This window comes from Monodelphis domestica, chromosome 2 (genome assembly GCF_027887165.1).
Source record: "Monodelphis domestica isolate mMonDom1 chromosome 2, mMonDom1.pri, whole genome shotgun sequence".
Lineage (NCBI taxonomy): Eukaryota > Metazoa > Chordata > Mammalia > Didelphimorphia > Didelphidae > Monodelphis > Monodelphis domestica.
The window spans coordinates 39,547,805-39,566,434 of record NC_077228.1 but is presented as its reverse complement, the minus strand read 5'-3'; the positions used below and the strand labels follow the sequence as shown (position 1 = coordinate 39,566,434).

At 36.1% G+C, this 18,630-nt stretch overlaps 1 protein-coding gene and 1 pseudogene across 2 annotated transcripts in view; one reads left to right on the top strand and one right to left on the bottom strand.

Moving 5' to 3' along the window:
• PKN2 (protein kinase N2) overlaps positions 1-18,630 on the top strand; it is a 182,003-nt gene that overhangs the window by 105,542 nt on the left and 57,831 nt on the right. For both annotated transcript variants that reach the window (XM_007480369.3, XM_056815383.1), the window contains exons 3-6: positions 1,794-1,945; positions 13,967-14,084; positions 14,776-14,921; positions 15,012-15,225. In XM_007480369.3, coding sequence (XP_007480431.1) covers positions 1,794-1,945; positions 13,967-14,084; positions 14,776-14,921; positions 15,012-15,225 — 630 coding nt within the window. The remainder of the gene's footprint in view (positions 1-1,793; positions 1,946-13,966; positions 14,085-14,775; positions 14,922-15,011; positions 15,226-18,630) is intronic.
• LOC103101074 (phosphoglycerate mutase 1-like) lies at positions 5,246-6,262 on the bottom strand (annotated as a pseudogene).

The window sequence follows — 18,630 nt, the reverse complement described above, 5'->3', positions numbered from 1 at the left end:
TAATTTAAAGGCTCATTGCCTTTTATTCTCAAGCTAAATTCTGGCTACCAGGAAACTACTTCAGTAGCTCAGATCCTTAGAATTCCTAGCCAGTTAAATCTGGAGAATATTATTTTTTAAAAATATCTTTAAAGGCAGAACTAGTCCAACCTCACTGTGATGAACCTTTAAAATATTTTTAAAATTTAGATAAATGGTGTTTTGATACCGAATACAGATGGGGTTTGAGATTTTCCCCATAAATTTGTTCCAGAAGATAATACTCATCTACCAGTTATAAGTATTTCCTAGAAAAACATTTTAGCCCAAGATAAATATTTGTATATAATCTCTTCTTAACCTACATATTAAATATATGCATTCATATACATTGTGACTAAATTCTATTGCTATTTTTAAAAAACTTTTATCTTCAGAGCATGTTTTTTCAGAAATAACTAATATACAGCAAAAATTTTATTATGCCATCCTATTTTTAAAAAATATTATAATTTTATACAGATTTTTCACATTGACCAACATTGACTTAAAATGAAGCTTCTGTTCTTCAAGTTGTATAAGAGTCTAACTACTTATACTGGGATAGTGTTGAATAAGTATTGGGGTTTCAAGAAAATTTAGAACTGAAAAGGACCTTAGAAATCATTTAGTGGTAGAACCAGGATTTTAACTAGATTTTCCTTATTCTCAGACTAAATATTAGCCAAGAACAACAGTAATAGCCTTTCTTTATCATTTTAGGGTTTGCAAACCACATTATAAGTATCAGTATTATTTTACAAATACCTCAATGAGAAAATTAGTGCAAAGAAATTTTAAGTCATTTCCACACCCCCACACCCCCACCCCCAGGGAAACAAGAGCTTAAGAGTCTGAAGTTAGATTAAACTCAGTGGTCTCTGAGTATAGGTCCATATTCCTGACTATTATTAGTCCAGTTCTCTAACAACCACACCATTTGCTGTAAAATAAACAAGAATTGAAATGTAGTGGCCTTAAGTTTAAGTTAAGGCCGTCAGTTTTTCAACAAGCCACCAAGGAAGACATTAGGATTTTTATAAAAATAAGGGCTTTAGGTTGTGTCTAAAAATGGGCCCACTGACCAAAAAAAATTATTTTCAATATTGATATTGATCTATACAGCAGTAGCACCATTCACCCTGAAAGAAATTTTTTGTAGGGAGATTTTTCTATGATAGAAATTAATTAAATGGAAAAGCCTTTTGGGAGCTTAAAATATAAGTTCTACCCAAGTATTATATTTACATTCAGGTGACTTGTAGTTACAAAAGGACATTCACATTGGTTTATTTACTTCTGAACTTTATAGAATTAGATAAATACTTGCTATTGGTATAGTATCATTTAATAAAAATCTTAGCATTAATGATACTGTAAGGGCTGTCTAGCTTGTATTTTTATTTTTTGTCTAGCTTTTTTTAAATTTCAGAGCCTTGCAAATAGTAGGTGCCTATTAACATATATACTTATTGATTCACTCAATGCAAAAATACTTTCTGTAACATCATCCAGTAAACACTTCATCTACTTCAGACTATTTATTACAGAATTGTAGAAAGGTACAGAGATACATTTAAATAACAATGATTCTTTATCCTTTGAAATAGTATCTCCCCACCCCCTACCCCCTTGCCTAGCTTTACTGCTATTCTGCCTTGTAACCAATATTGATTGTAAGACAGAAGGTAAATGTTTTAAGAAATAAAGAAAATGATTTCTTACAACCTAAAAAGGTCATTACTTTCTGTATTTACATTTCATTTCATTTGCAGATTGCCCAAGGACCCCAGATACTCCAAATAGTGATCCTCGTTGTGCTACCAGCAATAAATTGATGGCCTTAAAAAAACAATTGGACATTGAGCTGAAGGTAAAGCAGGGAGCTGAGAATATGATACAGATGTATTCAAACGGCTCCTCTAAGGTAAGCTTATTAAACAGCATGAAGCATCCTAACAAAGAACTATTGTTTTAAGATATTTTACCTAAAGATATGCCATTTTATTTAGTAAACAATTGAATAAATGGGTAAATTATATATTTATAGAAGTTTTTTCTCTGTAATTGCTTGAAATTTATTTTAGCTTTTCAGTTCCATACTGAGATAGTACAATAATATTTTAAGACTAATGTATTTAAATCCAGAACATAAAGTATCTTTAATCATGCCTCATTCACTTTTGTTAAAACCCTTCCCTTCCATCTTGGAATCACTACTGTGTATTGGTTCTAAGACAGAAGAGCAGTAAGGTCCAGGCAGTGGGGGTTAAGTGACTTACCCAGGGTCACATAGCTATGAAGTGTCTGAGGTCAAATTTGAACCCAGGACCTCTCATCTCTAGTCCTGGTTCTCAATCCACTGAGCTACCCAACTGCCTCCTTCATTCACTTTATGAATTGTACTATTACATTCTTTAGCAGTAACAGCTAGTTCTTTCTAATGCCTTTATTTTGGATCTATTCCAATATATGAACAAGAATCACAGAGGAAAGTTGGGATAGAATAGTAGAACAGGATATCATCTGAACACATAAGGCCATCTATGTAAAAATAAGCACATACGGGGGGGAGGGGGGGAATTGGTCGGTCAAATACTTAATGCAGTTAAGACTATCTAATGGGGGCAGCTGGGTAGCTCCACTCCTCTGCCTTAGAACCAATATACAGTATTGATTTCAGGACTGAAGGTAAGAGTTAAAAAAAAAAAAGACTTATCTAATATTAGTGGGAATAATGGGTCAAAAGAAGTCTTCTATTACCAAGAGTGTTGGAGACCTTTACTGCATAAGCTTTAGAGGATGTTGCCATATCAGAAATTATGTACTTGAAAATTGTTTTTATTCTTCATTCCAAGGCATTAAATTAAATTACTGTTCACTTTTTTTTTTATTTCACATCACTCCTCTATTATAATGAACAAAAAAAGGGAGGAGAAATGGGGGGTGGGCAGGGTTAGTACTTATGCTAAAACTGATGAGGACCCTGGTGACAGGTCTGTGTGGCTGGAAGGCAATGGGATACAGAGACACATTTTGACAAGACTTAGGGACATTTCACTGCCACCAAAGAGATGGGACTATAAAATGTACAATGGGATGTACTCATCCACCCTTTGAAATCAAGAACTCCTCTGCCCTCTGGTGCAGCTTGAGTTCTCTGATGATTACCATGTGGAACAGTTTAATTAAAAAATCCACTAAAAGCAACCAGTCTAGAAAGATCTCTGTGAAAGTAAATACAACAAGTAAACATTAACACATAATCTCAACCTCCCAGATCCATTTTTCTTGGGTTAGGGAGGAAAATGATCAATATTTAGATTTTCATTATTTGTTAAACGATAGCTTACTGCAACAACCCCTGAGAGGGCTGCCCTACTGGCAGAACTGGCTCATAGGAATAACTGGAACAACCACTTCTTTCATCCCCCCACATTGTTTACTTCTTTCCATGTCTGCATCCCTAACTCCCAACCAGGTCCTTAGTGTGCCAAACCACCCAGCTGGCATTTTGACTAATGTGGTTGAGGGGAGGGTCCACAGAAGAGAAAGGAACTGGTCTGAAATAGTAAGGAAATGAGAGAAGGAATCATCAGTCCCCCACCTATGTTGATCCCTAAGGTGATGGTCAGTGTATGGAGCAGTCAGGGGAGAGATGTGGTGGGGACAGTGAAAAGGGAAGTCCTGGCTACTGTTAGATTTAAAATGGTTGAAGGCCTTAAACTGTAACAGTTAAAGGAGTGATGTTGTAAACTGTAGTTAGTTAAAATGGTGGAAGATATAATTGTAATAGATATAAGAGAGGGTGAGTAAATTTGACCACAGAAAATATGTTCCACTACAGTGTCTTGGTTTTTTAAATCAAATATAAGGTGGTCGCCAGGGAAATATTCCCAATTATTCAAATACCCAAGTCAACTGGGTTTTATAGAGATTTTAATTAATACAAATGTGGAATTAAAGAAAAGAGAGAAAAAGGAAATAAGTATGAAGGGCCTTAAGCCAACATGGCCTAGACCTGAGTCTTAAGAGAGAGAGATCATTCAGTCTTTTAACACTCACCACAAGGTCTGTCTAAGCAAGGATTCTAGTGACAGCAGGCCAGTTCCATCTCAGCTGACTTCACCAGAGAGAGTTCCAGCCAGAGTCCTCCTTAAAGAGCCTTCTAACTAGAGACTGTTCCAGAGGGCCTCTCTCCAGAGCCTCCAGAGGGACAGAGTCCCCTCAGAGGAGCTCCAGCGAGACCTCCTTAGAGATTGTCCTCCAAGAGCTTCCCTTCTCCAGAGCCTCTCTCAAGAGATTCTTCCCAAGCGATCCTCTTAAGACCTTTCTCCAAAAGGATTCTCCTCTCAAGAGATTCTGCTTTTTCTTATATAGGGGTTTTTCTCCTATGTCACCTCCCCTAAGTCCTTACATCTACCAATCACTGTAGATGTTTTCCAAAGGACTGGACTGCCCATCTGAATTCCTGCTAAGTCGACTAATCTCCTCAGTAAGTCTGAACCAGAAAAAATGCTGCTGTGTGGACTAATCTCCTCAATAATTCTGAACCAGTGAAAACACAGCTGAGTCAACTAATCTCATTAAGAGAAAACCTGCCCGACCCTTTTAGGTACCTAGCATCTCATTGTATTGTAATGGTGAAAATTTCACCTTTTTAAGATTGATGTAATATTGAACAATGGCCGCCAAGGAATTTACTTACGAAATTCCTAAAATGAAACACTCAAGTCAGAATGGAGTTTATGGAGGTTTAATCACAATGGGAGTAGGGAAAGGAGAGGGAGAGAAGGAGAGAGGAGAAAAAGGAAAGGGGCTACTCAACCTCTGACCAAGGCAGAGGGAGTTTTAGGCCCAAAGGGCCAAGGTGGAAAGAATCAGTCCTTAACTCACGTGACCAATCTGAAGGAAAGCTGTCTGCGGGCGTCCTCCCTGTCCAAGTTCCTAACACCAACTCCCGTCTCCCTCTCTTCACAGGAAGTGAGCGAATTTCAGAGGCTGTTCCCTACCTCACTTCCTGTGTCTCACAAGTGCCAATGGTTGGCTCTAGCTTGGCTTAGGACAGCCCAGGTGGGCAGTTAGTTATTTCTGATTTGTCATTGACTAGCACATGCCCGTGTAGTGTGGGTGTGCACAATTTTTGGGTGCTATGCCAAGATGGAGACTTTTAAAATTCACAGTATCAATTCTAAAAAACAGGCATGGCCCAAAGAACTCCTTGCCTTATTATAAGCATGGGTCCAAGTACTTTCATTGTTTAGCAAGGAGTTTTCTCCCCTAAAGCAGTCTTAAGTACGGGTGGAGTAGAGGTTCTCTCATTTCTGATCCTGGCGAGTTCTCACATCAAAATGGGGAATGTTTCCCAGTAAGGAATTTGTTCCAATGGAGGATTTCTCAATGTGGAAATTTTTAACATTCACAAGTCTGAGAAATTTCAAGATTTACACTAATGCTGGCATGTGCTGGTAGCCTGCTTTTCACTTCTTGGCTTTGCCTTGGGCTGCCACAGCCTCCATGGCTTTGCGCATGGTCTCTTCATCCCCAAGGATCTGCATGGCCTTGATGGGTTTCAGATTCTTGTCCAACTCATACACGATAGGAATGCCAGGGAGCAGGTTCAGCTCCATTATTGCTTCTTCAGACAGACCCTCAAGATGTTTCACAATCCCTTGAAGGCTATTGCCATGGGCTGCGATCAGAACACGCTTTTCCTTCCTTGATCTGGGGGACGATTTCCTCATTCCAGAAGAGTAGACCCCAGGCAATGGTGTCTTTCAGGCTCTCACAGGAGGGCAACTGATCCTCGGTAAGATCTGCATAGCACCGGTCCTTGTTGATTTTGCTGCAGAAGGGGTGGTTGATTTCCATTGGAGGTGGTGGGATATCATAGTATCATCACCAGATCTTGTCCTGGGCCTCACCATGCTTAGCAGCTATCTCTGCTTTGTTGAGGCCTGTCAGACTTCCACAATGCTGCTCATTGAGGCATCAGGTCCTCAAGACAGGCAACCACATTTGGTCAGTGGCATCTAGTACTGTCCAAAGAGTACGAATTGCTCTCTTCTGGACAGAGGTAGCAGATATCAAATTCATAGCCAGCATTTAGCAGTGCTTGGCCAACACGCTGGGCCTCTTGGTGCCCCATAGGGCTTAGATCTGCATCGTACCATCCACTAAAGTGGTTCTCCAGGTTCCAGGTGCTCTCTCCGTGGTGGATTAGCACAAGTTTGTAGGCAACCATGGCAGGCAGAGGTTGGGCACAGTGTGTTCAGAAGGCAGCAGGGATGGGACAGGTGCGCACTCTACTGTTCACTTTTGAAGAAGAGGAATATTCAAAAGTATTTGAGTGGCGTCAGAAAAGTGTATCCAGAAAGCTTTAATTAGAATGGTAAAGTCTGTAGAAAATTATTGTTGTGTACATGATTTTATAGAAATAATATGCTCCATTGAATAGAGAAATAAATTGGAAATCCATAAATGGATTCTTAATTTGCCTGTTATTTCATTTTGTGATCATAGGCAAGTTTTAACTTATTCTTGTCTTCATTGGAAAGATATTCTTCCATTTAGTAGATGAAATAATTTAATTAATCCTATTTCTAAATTCTGGAGCTGGGGTTCAATAACTTCTGATAATCACTCAATAGGAATTCTATCATAGCAGAATGTAGAAAGGCAATCTTTATTCTTGTAGTTCTATTTTAAAATATGAAGCATGCGTTCCAGCCAATTCTGCATTTATTAGAACCTACCTAGGCAATGTATTGATTTAGAATCTTGAACCCTAGAGAATACATTTCCCACAATCCCCTTTTCCCTTTTCCTGTCCTGTGGCATGGGTTAATTTGGTATTTAGTTTAGGTTTTGAGCACATTTGGGGCTCTGCTCACGCTCTCTGCTGGAAGCACTGGCTGGTGGTAGCAGTGTGGAGCTAGGCAGCTGGAGTTTAATTTTTCCTTTTTGCTCTAAGTAGATTTTTAATAAATAACATTAAAATAATTCTTGGAGTATTGAATATTAATTTTCATCTTTACGCCAAGTATGAAGAGGCTAGTCACCATAAGTTGGCCTGATGGTGATAAATTCATTGGATATAGCAAGCCATGAAACAAAGGAAAATACAAATTAGCTCCTCCAGTGCCAGTTCTTTAGGCAGAAGAATTAGAGTTCTATCTCATAATTACAGTTTTTAGATTGCTGATCAATTAACTTAACTGTTGGTTCTGATAATTTTGGCACTTGTTCAGTGGCCAAAAGTGAGAATACTATTTGAGGTACAGAGTCCTTTCCATCTTATTTTCCCTGTAAATAAAACCAGAAGAAATCAGGAAGTTTCAGTTAAATGGAAGGATTGTTCACAGGCAATATCTTTTCTCAGCAAGTAAAGGAATTGGTGGGCTGTGTTTGATTTTATGTTCAAATGCAAAAAAGAAATATAATTTAGCATGGCATTTAAAGTTTAAAATTAATATATAATGAATAAAATATTATATTAAAAGGATTTATTAAAGATCATGAGAACAAATTTTTTTAAAAACCATGTGCCCATGGCTAATCAGCCTTTTCAAAATCCCCGCTTACCTCCACCCCACTGCCTAATATCCCCTGTCTACAGGAAGTAGGTAATAACAAGAAGTCAGTGGGTTCCCAGGAAATGTAGTTTTTTAGGGTAGCAGATTTCAGTTATACATTCACCTCACTGCAGTACTCATAATAAATATTTGGAAAAATATTACAATAAAAGTAATTGTGGCTGTTGCACCATTAGTTGCAGAGCAGAAAGAGGTAGGAAAATTCTACAGATAACTCAATTCTATTACGAAAAAAAATTGAAATGTCCCTTCAAATTAAATTAACATATTTCCTTGAAAGATACAGATAGATTCTCATAAAAATTAGATTAGCCATGAAACAAGCATTATGCTTACAAAAGGTATTCATTGTTAGGGACTTTGATCTGGATTTCTTCCAAGTTAAAGAGGAATTCCCTATGAACTGCAGATCATATTGATGCTTCTCTTTGAAAAAATTAATGTCAATAATAAAAAAATGTTGTATTTAAGGGATTTGTTAATGATCATTAGAAATCAAGGAATAAGGAAGATACAAAATAAAGACCACATGCCCATGGCTGATTAGCCCATTTAAAATCCCCACACTTAGCTTAGCACTGCCACCATGCTGACTGCAAGCCCAAGAAAGAGGCCCAAGAGAACCGCCCACTTGCTAATATCCTCTGTCTACAGGAAGTTCGTAAGGCCAGGAAGTCAGTGGGCTCCCAGGAAATGTAGTTCTTTTTTAGGGTAACAGATTTTCAGTTATACATTTTCATATGACTTCATGCTTGTGGCTTCAATTTCCAGACATTGCAGAGCCTCCAGAGGAGATCCACATAGGGAAGACTAAGTAAAAGAAAAAGATCTCTAACCTCCTACTTAATACATGTGTCATTTGGGGCAACTCATTTGTTGCCTCTTATCTCTAATTCCTTCATAAGTAAAATGAAGGGTGAACATTCTGAACTGTTTTGTATCTGTGATCAGATGAAGGTCTTTTCTCCTTATCTCTTGCTTTGGTATCTTCTTTTTTTTAACTGTGGAATGATTTTATCTTATAAAAGAAACTTCCTAATTGATTTCTTTATTCCTAGAAGCAGCATGATCCAATGGAAAGTGTAGATTTCGATTTAAGGAGCTTAGTTTCAAATTCTACTCTACTACTTACTTCTTCTGTGATCTTGGATGCATTCATTAACTTCTCTGCATCTCACTTTCCTCTCTACAAATTGACAGGGTTGGGCAAGATGACTTCTAAATCCAATGTTTCTATTTTCCTGTCTCCCATTCCTCTTTCCAAAGAAAGTTGTCTTCCAAACTTATGAATGGTCTTATAGAATGCATCAATTTAGCCTCTTATGAAAAGTAGTGAAACATAGGCTTTCCTATATCAGCAGTTAGATTGAACAAAACATGAAAATGCAGAAAGATCAGGACAGCTAGGTAACTCAGTGGATTGAGAATCAGGCCCAGAGATGGGAGGTCCTGGGTTCAAATCTGGCCTCAGACACTTCCTAGCTGTGTGACCCTGAGCAAGTCACTTGACCCCCATTGCCCTGCCCTTACCACTCTTCTGCCTTGGAACCAATATACAGTATTGCTTCCAAGAGGAAAGGTAAGGGTTAAAAAAAAAAAGGCAGCAAGAATGATTAGATAATGTTCAAGGAGGGTTTTTTGGTGTTGTTTTGGTTTTATATTTCTGTAATAGCAAAATCATTCTATAGTAACAGGTCTGCTGCTTACTTTTTAATTTCACTCACTGAATTTCCTAATTTCTCCAAATGATAGTAGTGATTACCTTAGAATCTAAGAGTTGCAACTCCCAGATCTCTAATTACAACTTATTTGAGGCTTGAAGGAAAAGGGTAGAGATTTTAAAAAGGGAGAGGTAAGACAGAATTTATTCTAAATATGGAGGAAAGTATCCTGATTCATTTATCATGTCTATACTGATTATTTTCAAATCTTATCTAGCCCCTAACCTCTCTCTAAATATATCATCAGTCTCCCAACTCAAACTGCCTATTGGACATCTTGAATAGGAAGAAGGACACTGACAAATTTACTTTGGAGGTAGTAGCACCCAAACTATGCCTTGAAGGAAACAAGAGGATTCTCTGAAGATGGAAATGAGGAATGCTAGCATTTCAGCCATACGGGACAGTGTGTACAAAGCTTATTAATACAATGATACAGGAATAGGAGATAATGGAATGCCACATTTGAGCAAGAGCAAATAAGCCCATTGAGATGAAATGTAGTGAGTGTAAAAAGTAACATGAGATCAGTATGGACAGATAGGTTGAAGTCAGATGGGAAAGGCTTTAAATGCCAAACAAGCAGAGCATGTCTTTAATTCTAGAGATAATGGGAAGCATCGACTTCTTGTGGAGAAAAGTGTCAAATCTACACTTTAGGAATGGGAGCTATGGAGCTGTATGGATAGTGGATTGGACAAAGGAGATGGAAACAGGGCATGCCAATTAAGAGGCTATTCAATAATCATAGCAGGAGTCAGTGAAAAATATGCATAAGTGATAGAAGTAAAAATCTACTGCACTTGCCTTTGATATGAGATGTGAGAGAACAGATAACTTCTAGGCTTGTGAGCCTGAATGTCTGAAAGGATACGGGTGCCTTTCACAGAAATGGGGACAGGGCCGGATTATGAGGGAGGGGATGAGAGAGGGAGAAAAAAAAGAATGAGTTCTATTTTAGAAATGTTGTGTTAGATACCTTTGGGACATCTTCGTAGAAATGTCTAGCAACCAGGTGTGTGTGTGTGTGTGTGTGTGTGTGTGTGTGTGTGAGAGAGAGAGAGAGAGAGAGAGAGAGAGAGAGAGAGAGAGAGAGAGAGAGAGAGAGAGAGAGAGAGAGTGTTAGAAAAGGAAAGCCATCTGAGATCTCCTGCATGAGCTCCTCATAGCCAAGTGTCTTCAATCCAAGTCTAAGTGTCTGACTTCCAGTCTCTCTTCAAGTGTCTATCTTCACTTCTGTTCCGAGTGATTATGTTTCACTCCAACTCTGAGTGACTGATGATGAAGCCCTGTGTGTCTCTGTTTCCACTATTTAAAGGCCTTTTTCTCTTCAGTCAATAACAGCAGAAGCTTTTCTCCAGGACTGCCCACTCTTTCACATGTGGGTCACAGATCTCCCACTCAATGTATGAAATGGCTGTTTACACCTTTTGTGGTTAGTTCACACCTTTTTGTGGTTAGTTAATACCTTTCTGTGGTTGGTTCATACCTTTTTGAGGTTAAAATTGGTAGATCTACTTTAAATACTGGGTTTACACTTTGGGGATTAAAATCTAAAAATAGACAGGGGATTACAATTTAATCTTCACAATAAAGGAAGAGCTAAGTACCTACGTTGTTACCATCAGGGAAGAGCCAAATCAAATCTTCACAATTTTGCATCAGTTTATACAAGTCCTCCTAGATTTCTCTGATAGCATCCCCTTCATTATTTCTTACAGCTGAGTAGCATTCCATCACATACATTCATATATCATAACTTGTTCAACCATTCCTCAGTTTCCACTTTTAGCACCATAAAAAGAGAGAAGTACAAATATTTTTTGACATAGAGATACTTTTCCTATTTGTTTGATTTCTTAGGGAAATAAATCCTTAAAGTAGTAATATCACTGTCAAAGTGTATAGTTTTGGGGGCACAGTTCCAAATTTCTGAGCCTGTTCATAGCTGCACCAATAGCAAATTAATGTATCTGTTTTCTCCAGCCCTTCCAATATTTGTAGTATTCCTTTTTTGTCAACTTTGCCAATCTATTGGATGTGGTATGGATCCCGAGTTACTTCATTTTATATTCCTCTCATTAGTTATTTATAGCATCTTTTCATATGGATATTGATAGCTTGAATTTCTTCCTCTCATCATGTACTAATTGGAGAATGGTTCTTATTCTTACACATTTGAATCAGTTCCCCATATATCTTTAAAAAGAGGCCTTAATCAGAGAGCTTGCTGCAAAGATTTTTCCCCATTTACTTCAATAGAGATGATAATTAAGCCTGTAAAGAGTCTGTGATCACCAGGAAAGACCTAGAATAGAAGTAGAGTTCATTAATACAGTGGGCATTAACCTAGATTCAGTATTGAGTCATTACATTTTTTATCACACTTTTTTCCTTGGAAAGAAAAGGGATTATACTTTTTTAAATTGATTGTTGCATTTATAGGTTGGATTTGTTGTAAATGATAACAGTGATATTATCTAATGCTATTTCTAAAGAAAATATTCATTGAATTATTTACTCTTATATATTTTGAAAAGTAAGTTTATTGGATGCTATTATTTTCAAGGTGGCATCATTACTTTGAGGAAGTAATAGCAATGCCTAGAGAATGGACAGAGTCTGTGCTTTTTTTTAATTCTTATTCTAACTTGTTGCTTGGTTTTATTAGGCTTAATCCTGTAATTCCAATTATTCTTATCCTTCTAGACTTGGATATACCTCCATTATTATCAAGTACATACAGATAATAACTTTTCATTTTATCCTCTCGTTTGAAAAACTGTTATCTCAAGTGTTTCTTTTGCCTGCTGAAATCTCCATTTTGTTATAACTTTCTAAGTAGTCCTAATCATTTTCCTGAAGTGTGACAGTATAGAGTTTTTGCTTTTCAATGGCTCTCCCAATATTATGCCATCTAAATTCAAAATTTCTCAGGATAGTTTAAGACAGATCTTAAGGTTGTTGTATCATGCATAACTTAGTCTAGTCAGACAAGACTTATTTTATGGGCTTGTTTAATTTTAGGGAGATGGATAGTGATAGTCCTAGAGTTGGAAGACTATTCTTTCTGATGTCACATCTTGTAGTTGTCTTCCTTAGATTTAATAATGCGAAAGGAAATAAGTAGAAATGTTCAGACACTTTCAGCTGCATTCTGAATCACTCCTCAAATGTACTTCTTTAAAATTGGACTTAACAATAGTGTTGGAAGGTCTTTTGAAAGATAGGCATACTCTACTACATTTTTGGTGAAATTATTAATTATTCCAGTCTTCCCAGAATGTAATTTGGAATTGTGCAAAGTATTGAAAATGTCAATACCTTTATAATGGAAAGATTCCACTGGTAGACATAATAACAAAAAGAATGGCCCAATATATACCAAAACATTTCTAACAGCACTTTTTTAGTAGCAAAAAAGCCGTCCATCAATTGAATGAAAATAAAAGCAACTATATCAAAACATCACCAAACTAATGACCAACCTTGGCATCAAAGAAGGGATATTTGAAAATACCTCCCCTGATTTTGCAAAGGTAGAGAATTATAAATGTAGAATACTTCATTAATATCAGACTTTAAAATAATTTGGTTTTGTGGAACTTTTTTCTTCTTCTTTTATTCTTTATTATGAGACATAAGTAGAAAATATTGATAATATTTTTAGGATAGTAATTAAAATTCATTTTTAAAGTCAACCTAGAAGTGAGAGGAAACGACAACTTGTTTTTAAACTCAGAGCACTTTGGCACATGTTGCTTTTATTTGTGAGCATTTAACCTTTAAATTTCTGAGCCATTCTGATCACAGAAAAGAAAAAATATAGTACATTTTATACAAGCTAAGGAAAGGAGAAATAGCCTTAACTTTACATATTAGAAGACTTATCTTTAGAGTTTTTGAGATAAGGTATGTGATATTGAAGAGTGCACTTGGGTTCAAATACTAGTCCTTATTAGCTGTGTTTAACATTCAACAAGTAACCCATCCTCTCAGACTTTAAAGTTCCTCATCTTTAAAAGAGAAATTAAATAATACTTGTACTTCCTATGTCACACAGTTGTTGTGAATCAAATAGTTTGTAAAACTTAGCATTGTAGAGATTAGTTATTATTTGGGGCTTTTAAAAGAAAAACTCTTTATCTTTCATCTCAGACTCACTACTGTGTTTTGGTTCTGAGACAGAAGAGTGGTAATGGCTAGACAATTGAGATAAAGTGACTTTCCCAGGGTCACACAGGTATGATGTGTCTTGAGGTTAGATTTGAACCCAGAACCTCCCAACTCTAGGCCTGGCTTTCAAGCAAATGAGCTGCCCCTTTAAGTTTGGGCTTTAACAATAAAATTCACTTGACTCTCCTTACATGTTCATCATGCATTTTAATAAAAAGTAAAAGTGTTTCTTCTTCCCTCCCCACAATTTTGTTATTTCTTTTAAACTAAATCTGTCATATTATACAATTCTGATTATTACATTTTTAGTTCTGTGTTTTTTGCTACTGCTGTTTGAATTTAGCCTTTCTTTGTATTTTCACTGCTTAGCACAATGTCTGACTTATAGCCGGTGCTTATTGATGATGGTGATGATGCTCTTTTGTTGGCTTACATTTTGAAACTTCTTTTCAATAGGATCGAAAACTACTTGCCACAGCTCAACAGCTGCTTCAGGATAGCAAGACCAAAATAGAAGTCATAAGGATGCAGATTCTTCAGGCAGTCCAGACCAATGAATTGGCTTTTGATAACGGTGATGGAGCAGAGATGAACTATTAATTTTTGTTATAATGTCAATGACTTAGCTAGGAATATGCCAATATGGATATGGGGTGGTTTTTTTTGTTTGGTTGGGGTTTTTTTTGTTTGTTTGTTTGTTTGTTTGTTTTTATCTAAGAGATTAAGAGGTGGGAAGGAATTACATTTTTTTTTCCTCCGATGAACTTTATGGAGTTAGGTGTACTTACATATGAATATAATTTGACCCTTTCTATTTCAAGTAGATAAATAATTTCTATTATAAATTTAAATACTTTTTGGCTTTTAAAAACTTTTCATTTAAAATTGATTTAGAAATTAGATGTTCTGAGAGTACGTGTATTGTTTGCTATTTTTCATGCCAGAGGAAACTTTTCAACTAATTGCTAAAAGCATAGATGGAAACTATTGTGATCTAGGGATGTTAGACAATATATGTATATACTGGCCTATCCTTAGTTTTAAATTTTTTTTCATACTTATAGTTTAAACTAAGTGTACCATGCAGTTCATGTGAAAAGACGTACATTTCACCTTAGTATCCTTTAAGTATAATTATTACCACTTAAATAATGACCTTTTGATTAATCTTGGAATTCATTTGCTTTAAAAAATTTTAAGCTTTCTGACATAATCCAAATAGTTGGTTCTTTTAAGTTTACTTTAATGTTTTTTTTTTCTTCTAGCAAAACCTGTGATAAGTCCTCTTGAACTTCGGATGGAAGAATTACGGCATCATTTTAGGATAGAGTTTGCAGTAGCAGAAGGTGCAAAGAATGTGATGAAACTACTTGGATCGGGGAAAGTAGCTGACAGAAAAGCACTTTCAGAAGTAATTTTCAAATTAAATGTTTTACCATAATAAATAGAGTATTCAAAGAATGTAATTATTAAAATCAAAGTACCCTCTTTTCTATTCAAGGCCCAAGCAAGATTTAATGAATCCAGTCAAAAGTTGGATCTTTTAAAGTATTCATTAGAACAAAGATTGAGTGAACTTCCAAAAAATCATCCCAAAAGCAGTATTATTATTGAGGAGCTATCGCTTGTTGGATCACCAACACTAAGTCCACGGCAGAGTGTAATATCTACACAAAACCAATATAGTACACTATCCAAACCAGCAGCACTAACAGGTATGTGGTGGATTAGCTATGCTTTGGCATTCTTATACTTTTTAAAAGTCCATTTTCATTATATTTTAGTTATGAGTGTTTATTTATTTAGATTATCAAAATCAACCTCTTAGGATGTTACTTTATTTCTCTCTAAGGGAGTTGTAGTTATGTTGTTTGCAAATTTTCTTTTTTGCAAGTTTTATTTAATTTAGAATATTTTTCCATAGTTACAAGATTTATGTTCTTTTCCTGCCATCCCCAAATCCCCCTCCCATAGCCAATGCGCAATTCCTTTGGGTTTTACTTGTGTCACTGATCAAGACCCATTTCAATACCATTAATATTTGCACTAGGGTGATCATTTGGAGTCTGTATCCTCAATCATATCCCCATAAACCCTTATGATTCAGGAGTTGTTTTTCTTCTGTGTTTCTATTCCCACCATTCTTCCTATGGCTGTAGATAGCATTCTTTCTCATAAGTCCCTCCAAATTGTCCTTGATCATTGCATTGCTGCAAGTAGAGAAGTTTTATTACATTTGATTGTACCACAGTATATCAGTTTCTGTGTACATTGTTCTCCTGGTTCTGCTTCTTTCATTCTACATCAATTCCTAGAGGTTGTTCCAGTTCACATGGAATTCATCCAATTTATCATTCCTTTGAGCACAATAGTATTCCATCTCCAATGGATACCATAATTTGTTTAGCCATTCCCCCTTTGAAGGGCATCCCCTCATTTTCCAATTTTTTGCCACCACAAAGAGCACAGCTATGAATATTTTTGTAAGTGTCTTTTTCCTTATTATCTCTTTAGGGTACAAACCCAGCAGTGCTATGGCTGTATCAAAGGGTAGGCAGTCTTTTAAAGCCCTTTGGGCATAGTTTCAAATTGCCTTCCAGAATGGCTGGATCAATTCACAACTCCACCAGCAATTTATTAATAATCCAATTTTGCCACATCCCCTCCAACATTTATTACTCTTCTTTGCTGTCATGTCAGCCAATCTGCTAGGTGTGAGGTGATACCTCAGAGTTGTTTTGATTTGCATTTCTCTGATCATAAGAGATTTAGAACACTTTTTCATGTGTTTATTGATAGTTTTGATTTCTTTATCTGAAAATTTTCTGTTTATGTCCCTTGCCCATTTATCAATTGGAGAATGGCTTGGGGTGTGTGTGTGTTTTTTTGTTTTTTTTTTGTTTTGTTTTGTTTTGTTGTTGTTACAATTGGTTTAGCTCTTTATAAATTTGAGTAATTAGACCTTTGTCAGAGTTTTTTGTTATGAAGATTTTTTCCCCAATTTGTTGCTTCCCTTCTAATTTTGGTTGCATTGGTTTTGTTTGTACAAAAACTTTTTAATTTGATGTAATCAAAATTATTGATTTTACATTTTGTGCTGTTTTTTCTAGCTGTATACTATTCTGTGTTCACCTAATTTGCTTATAGTTTCCTTCTTTATATTCAAGTCATTCACCTATTCTGAGTTTATCTTGGTATAGGGTGTGAGATGTTGATCCAAACTTAATCTCTCCCATACTGTCTTCCAATTTTCTCAGCAGTTTTTATCAAATACTGGATTTTGGTCCCAAAAGCTGGGATCTTGGGGTTTATCATAGACCGTCTTGCTGAGATCACTTACTCCAAGTCTATTCCACTGATTTCCCTTTTGTCTCTTAGCCAGTACCATATTGTTTTGATGACCACTGCTTTATAATATAGTTTGAGATCTGGTACTGCTAGGCCAATTCCTTCACATTTTTTTTCATCATTTCCCTTGATATTCTTGATCTTTTGTTCTTCCAAATGAACTTTGTTATACAGTAAAAAAGTTTCTTGGTAGTTTGATGGGTTGTTTGTAAATTTTATAATCTTTCTGTCTATAATTCCATTTAAGCAGTGTTGAGAAAATTTGGACCAGGGGCAGATCCCTTGTGCTATCCTTTAGAGACTGCCTTTTAGGATGTCTCTAAGCCTTGTTATTTAACTAGATCTGAACTGGTCCAAATTCATTCATCTTTCATATTGTCTTTCCAGCTTATCCACCAGAATACTTTGAGAGACTGACACCATCCTGAAACCCAGATATAATATGTCTATTATATACTTTTCTTAATTGAGCAATGGTTACTTCATCCTTTTGTTTAATATGCTCTATAGAGTTTTTCTGGGAATGAAATGAAAGTATTTTTCATAAGTCCTTGAGGATTTTCTTGAATCACTGAATTGCCAAGAATAGCTAAGTCATTCACAATTTCTTATTATATAATTGTTGTTGCCATGTACAGTGTTCTTCTGTTTCTGTTCCCTTCACTTTGCATTAATTCATGTAGAACTTTCCAGGTTTTTCTATATTCATCCTGTTTTTCCTTTCTTATAGCATAGTAGTATTCCATTACAGTAATATACTATAACTTCCTCAGCCATTTGCTAATTGATGGACATCTTCTCAGTTTCTAATTCTTTGATACAACATAAAAGAGCTGCTTTAAATATTTTTGTACAAGCAGGTCCTTTCACCTACTCCATAACTCCTTAGCTATCTGGTTTTTCTTCTATATTTGACTTATTTTTTTTTACTCATTGTGACTGTTTTCTTTGATATATCCCTTTCATCCCATTCTATGTTTCTTTTACTTTTTCATACCTAGTTTTGACCCCATGGTTTGAGAACTTTAATACTTCCTTCCTTAGCTATACCATCATGCAATCCCTTGTTTCCCCTCATCTTCTGCCATATTCAACCTAGACATCGTAATTTCCACATAAATATTAGCATTTGGATTATTCCTATTCCAGGACTACTGAATATTAATGGATAAAAGTCACAAACAAATTTATTTCACACTCTAAAATTCATGTTAAGAGGCAGCAACACCCCCTCTGCTACTCAATTAATCCTACCCGCATTGATTCCTCATTTTTCACAGGGATTATTTACAAACTTTTTCTTACCTCTTGCCACTCTAACAGCAGACAACCTAGCTGATTATTTGGCTCGGCACATTTGAGTCATGGAAAGAGAATTCCCTTAATTGCCTTTCTTGATTCCATAAAACTTCACATCACCCTTTCCTTCTTTCTTCACTCAGGTCTCAAAAGAATTAGTAATCCCTCTCTTTGTGTTGTCAATTCCATTTTATGCTACCTCCAAGACCTTCCTTTCATAGTTCTTCTTTCACACATTTTTAAAATCTCCCTCCACCGGCTCCTTCCTAGTCCTAAAAAAAGTTTTCTCTTGACACTGTTAGATCATTGAACTACTGCCCTGTTTCTCTTCTCTACTATTAAACTTGAAATGTTGCCATTACTTTGAACCAATTTTTCACTAGCCTCTTTCTTTCTCTCATCCCTTTGTAATCCATCTTCTTGTGTAACTATTAAATTTGCTTTCTCTGGAAGCTTATTGATGACCATACTTA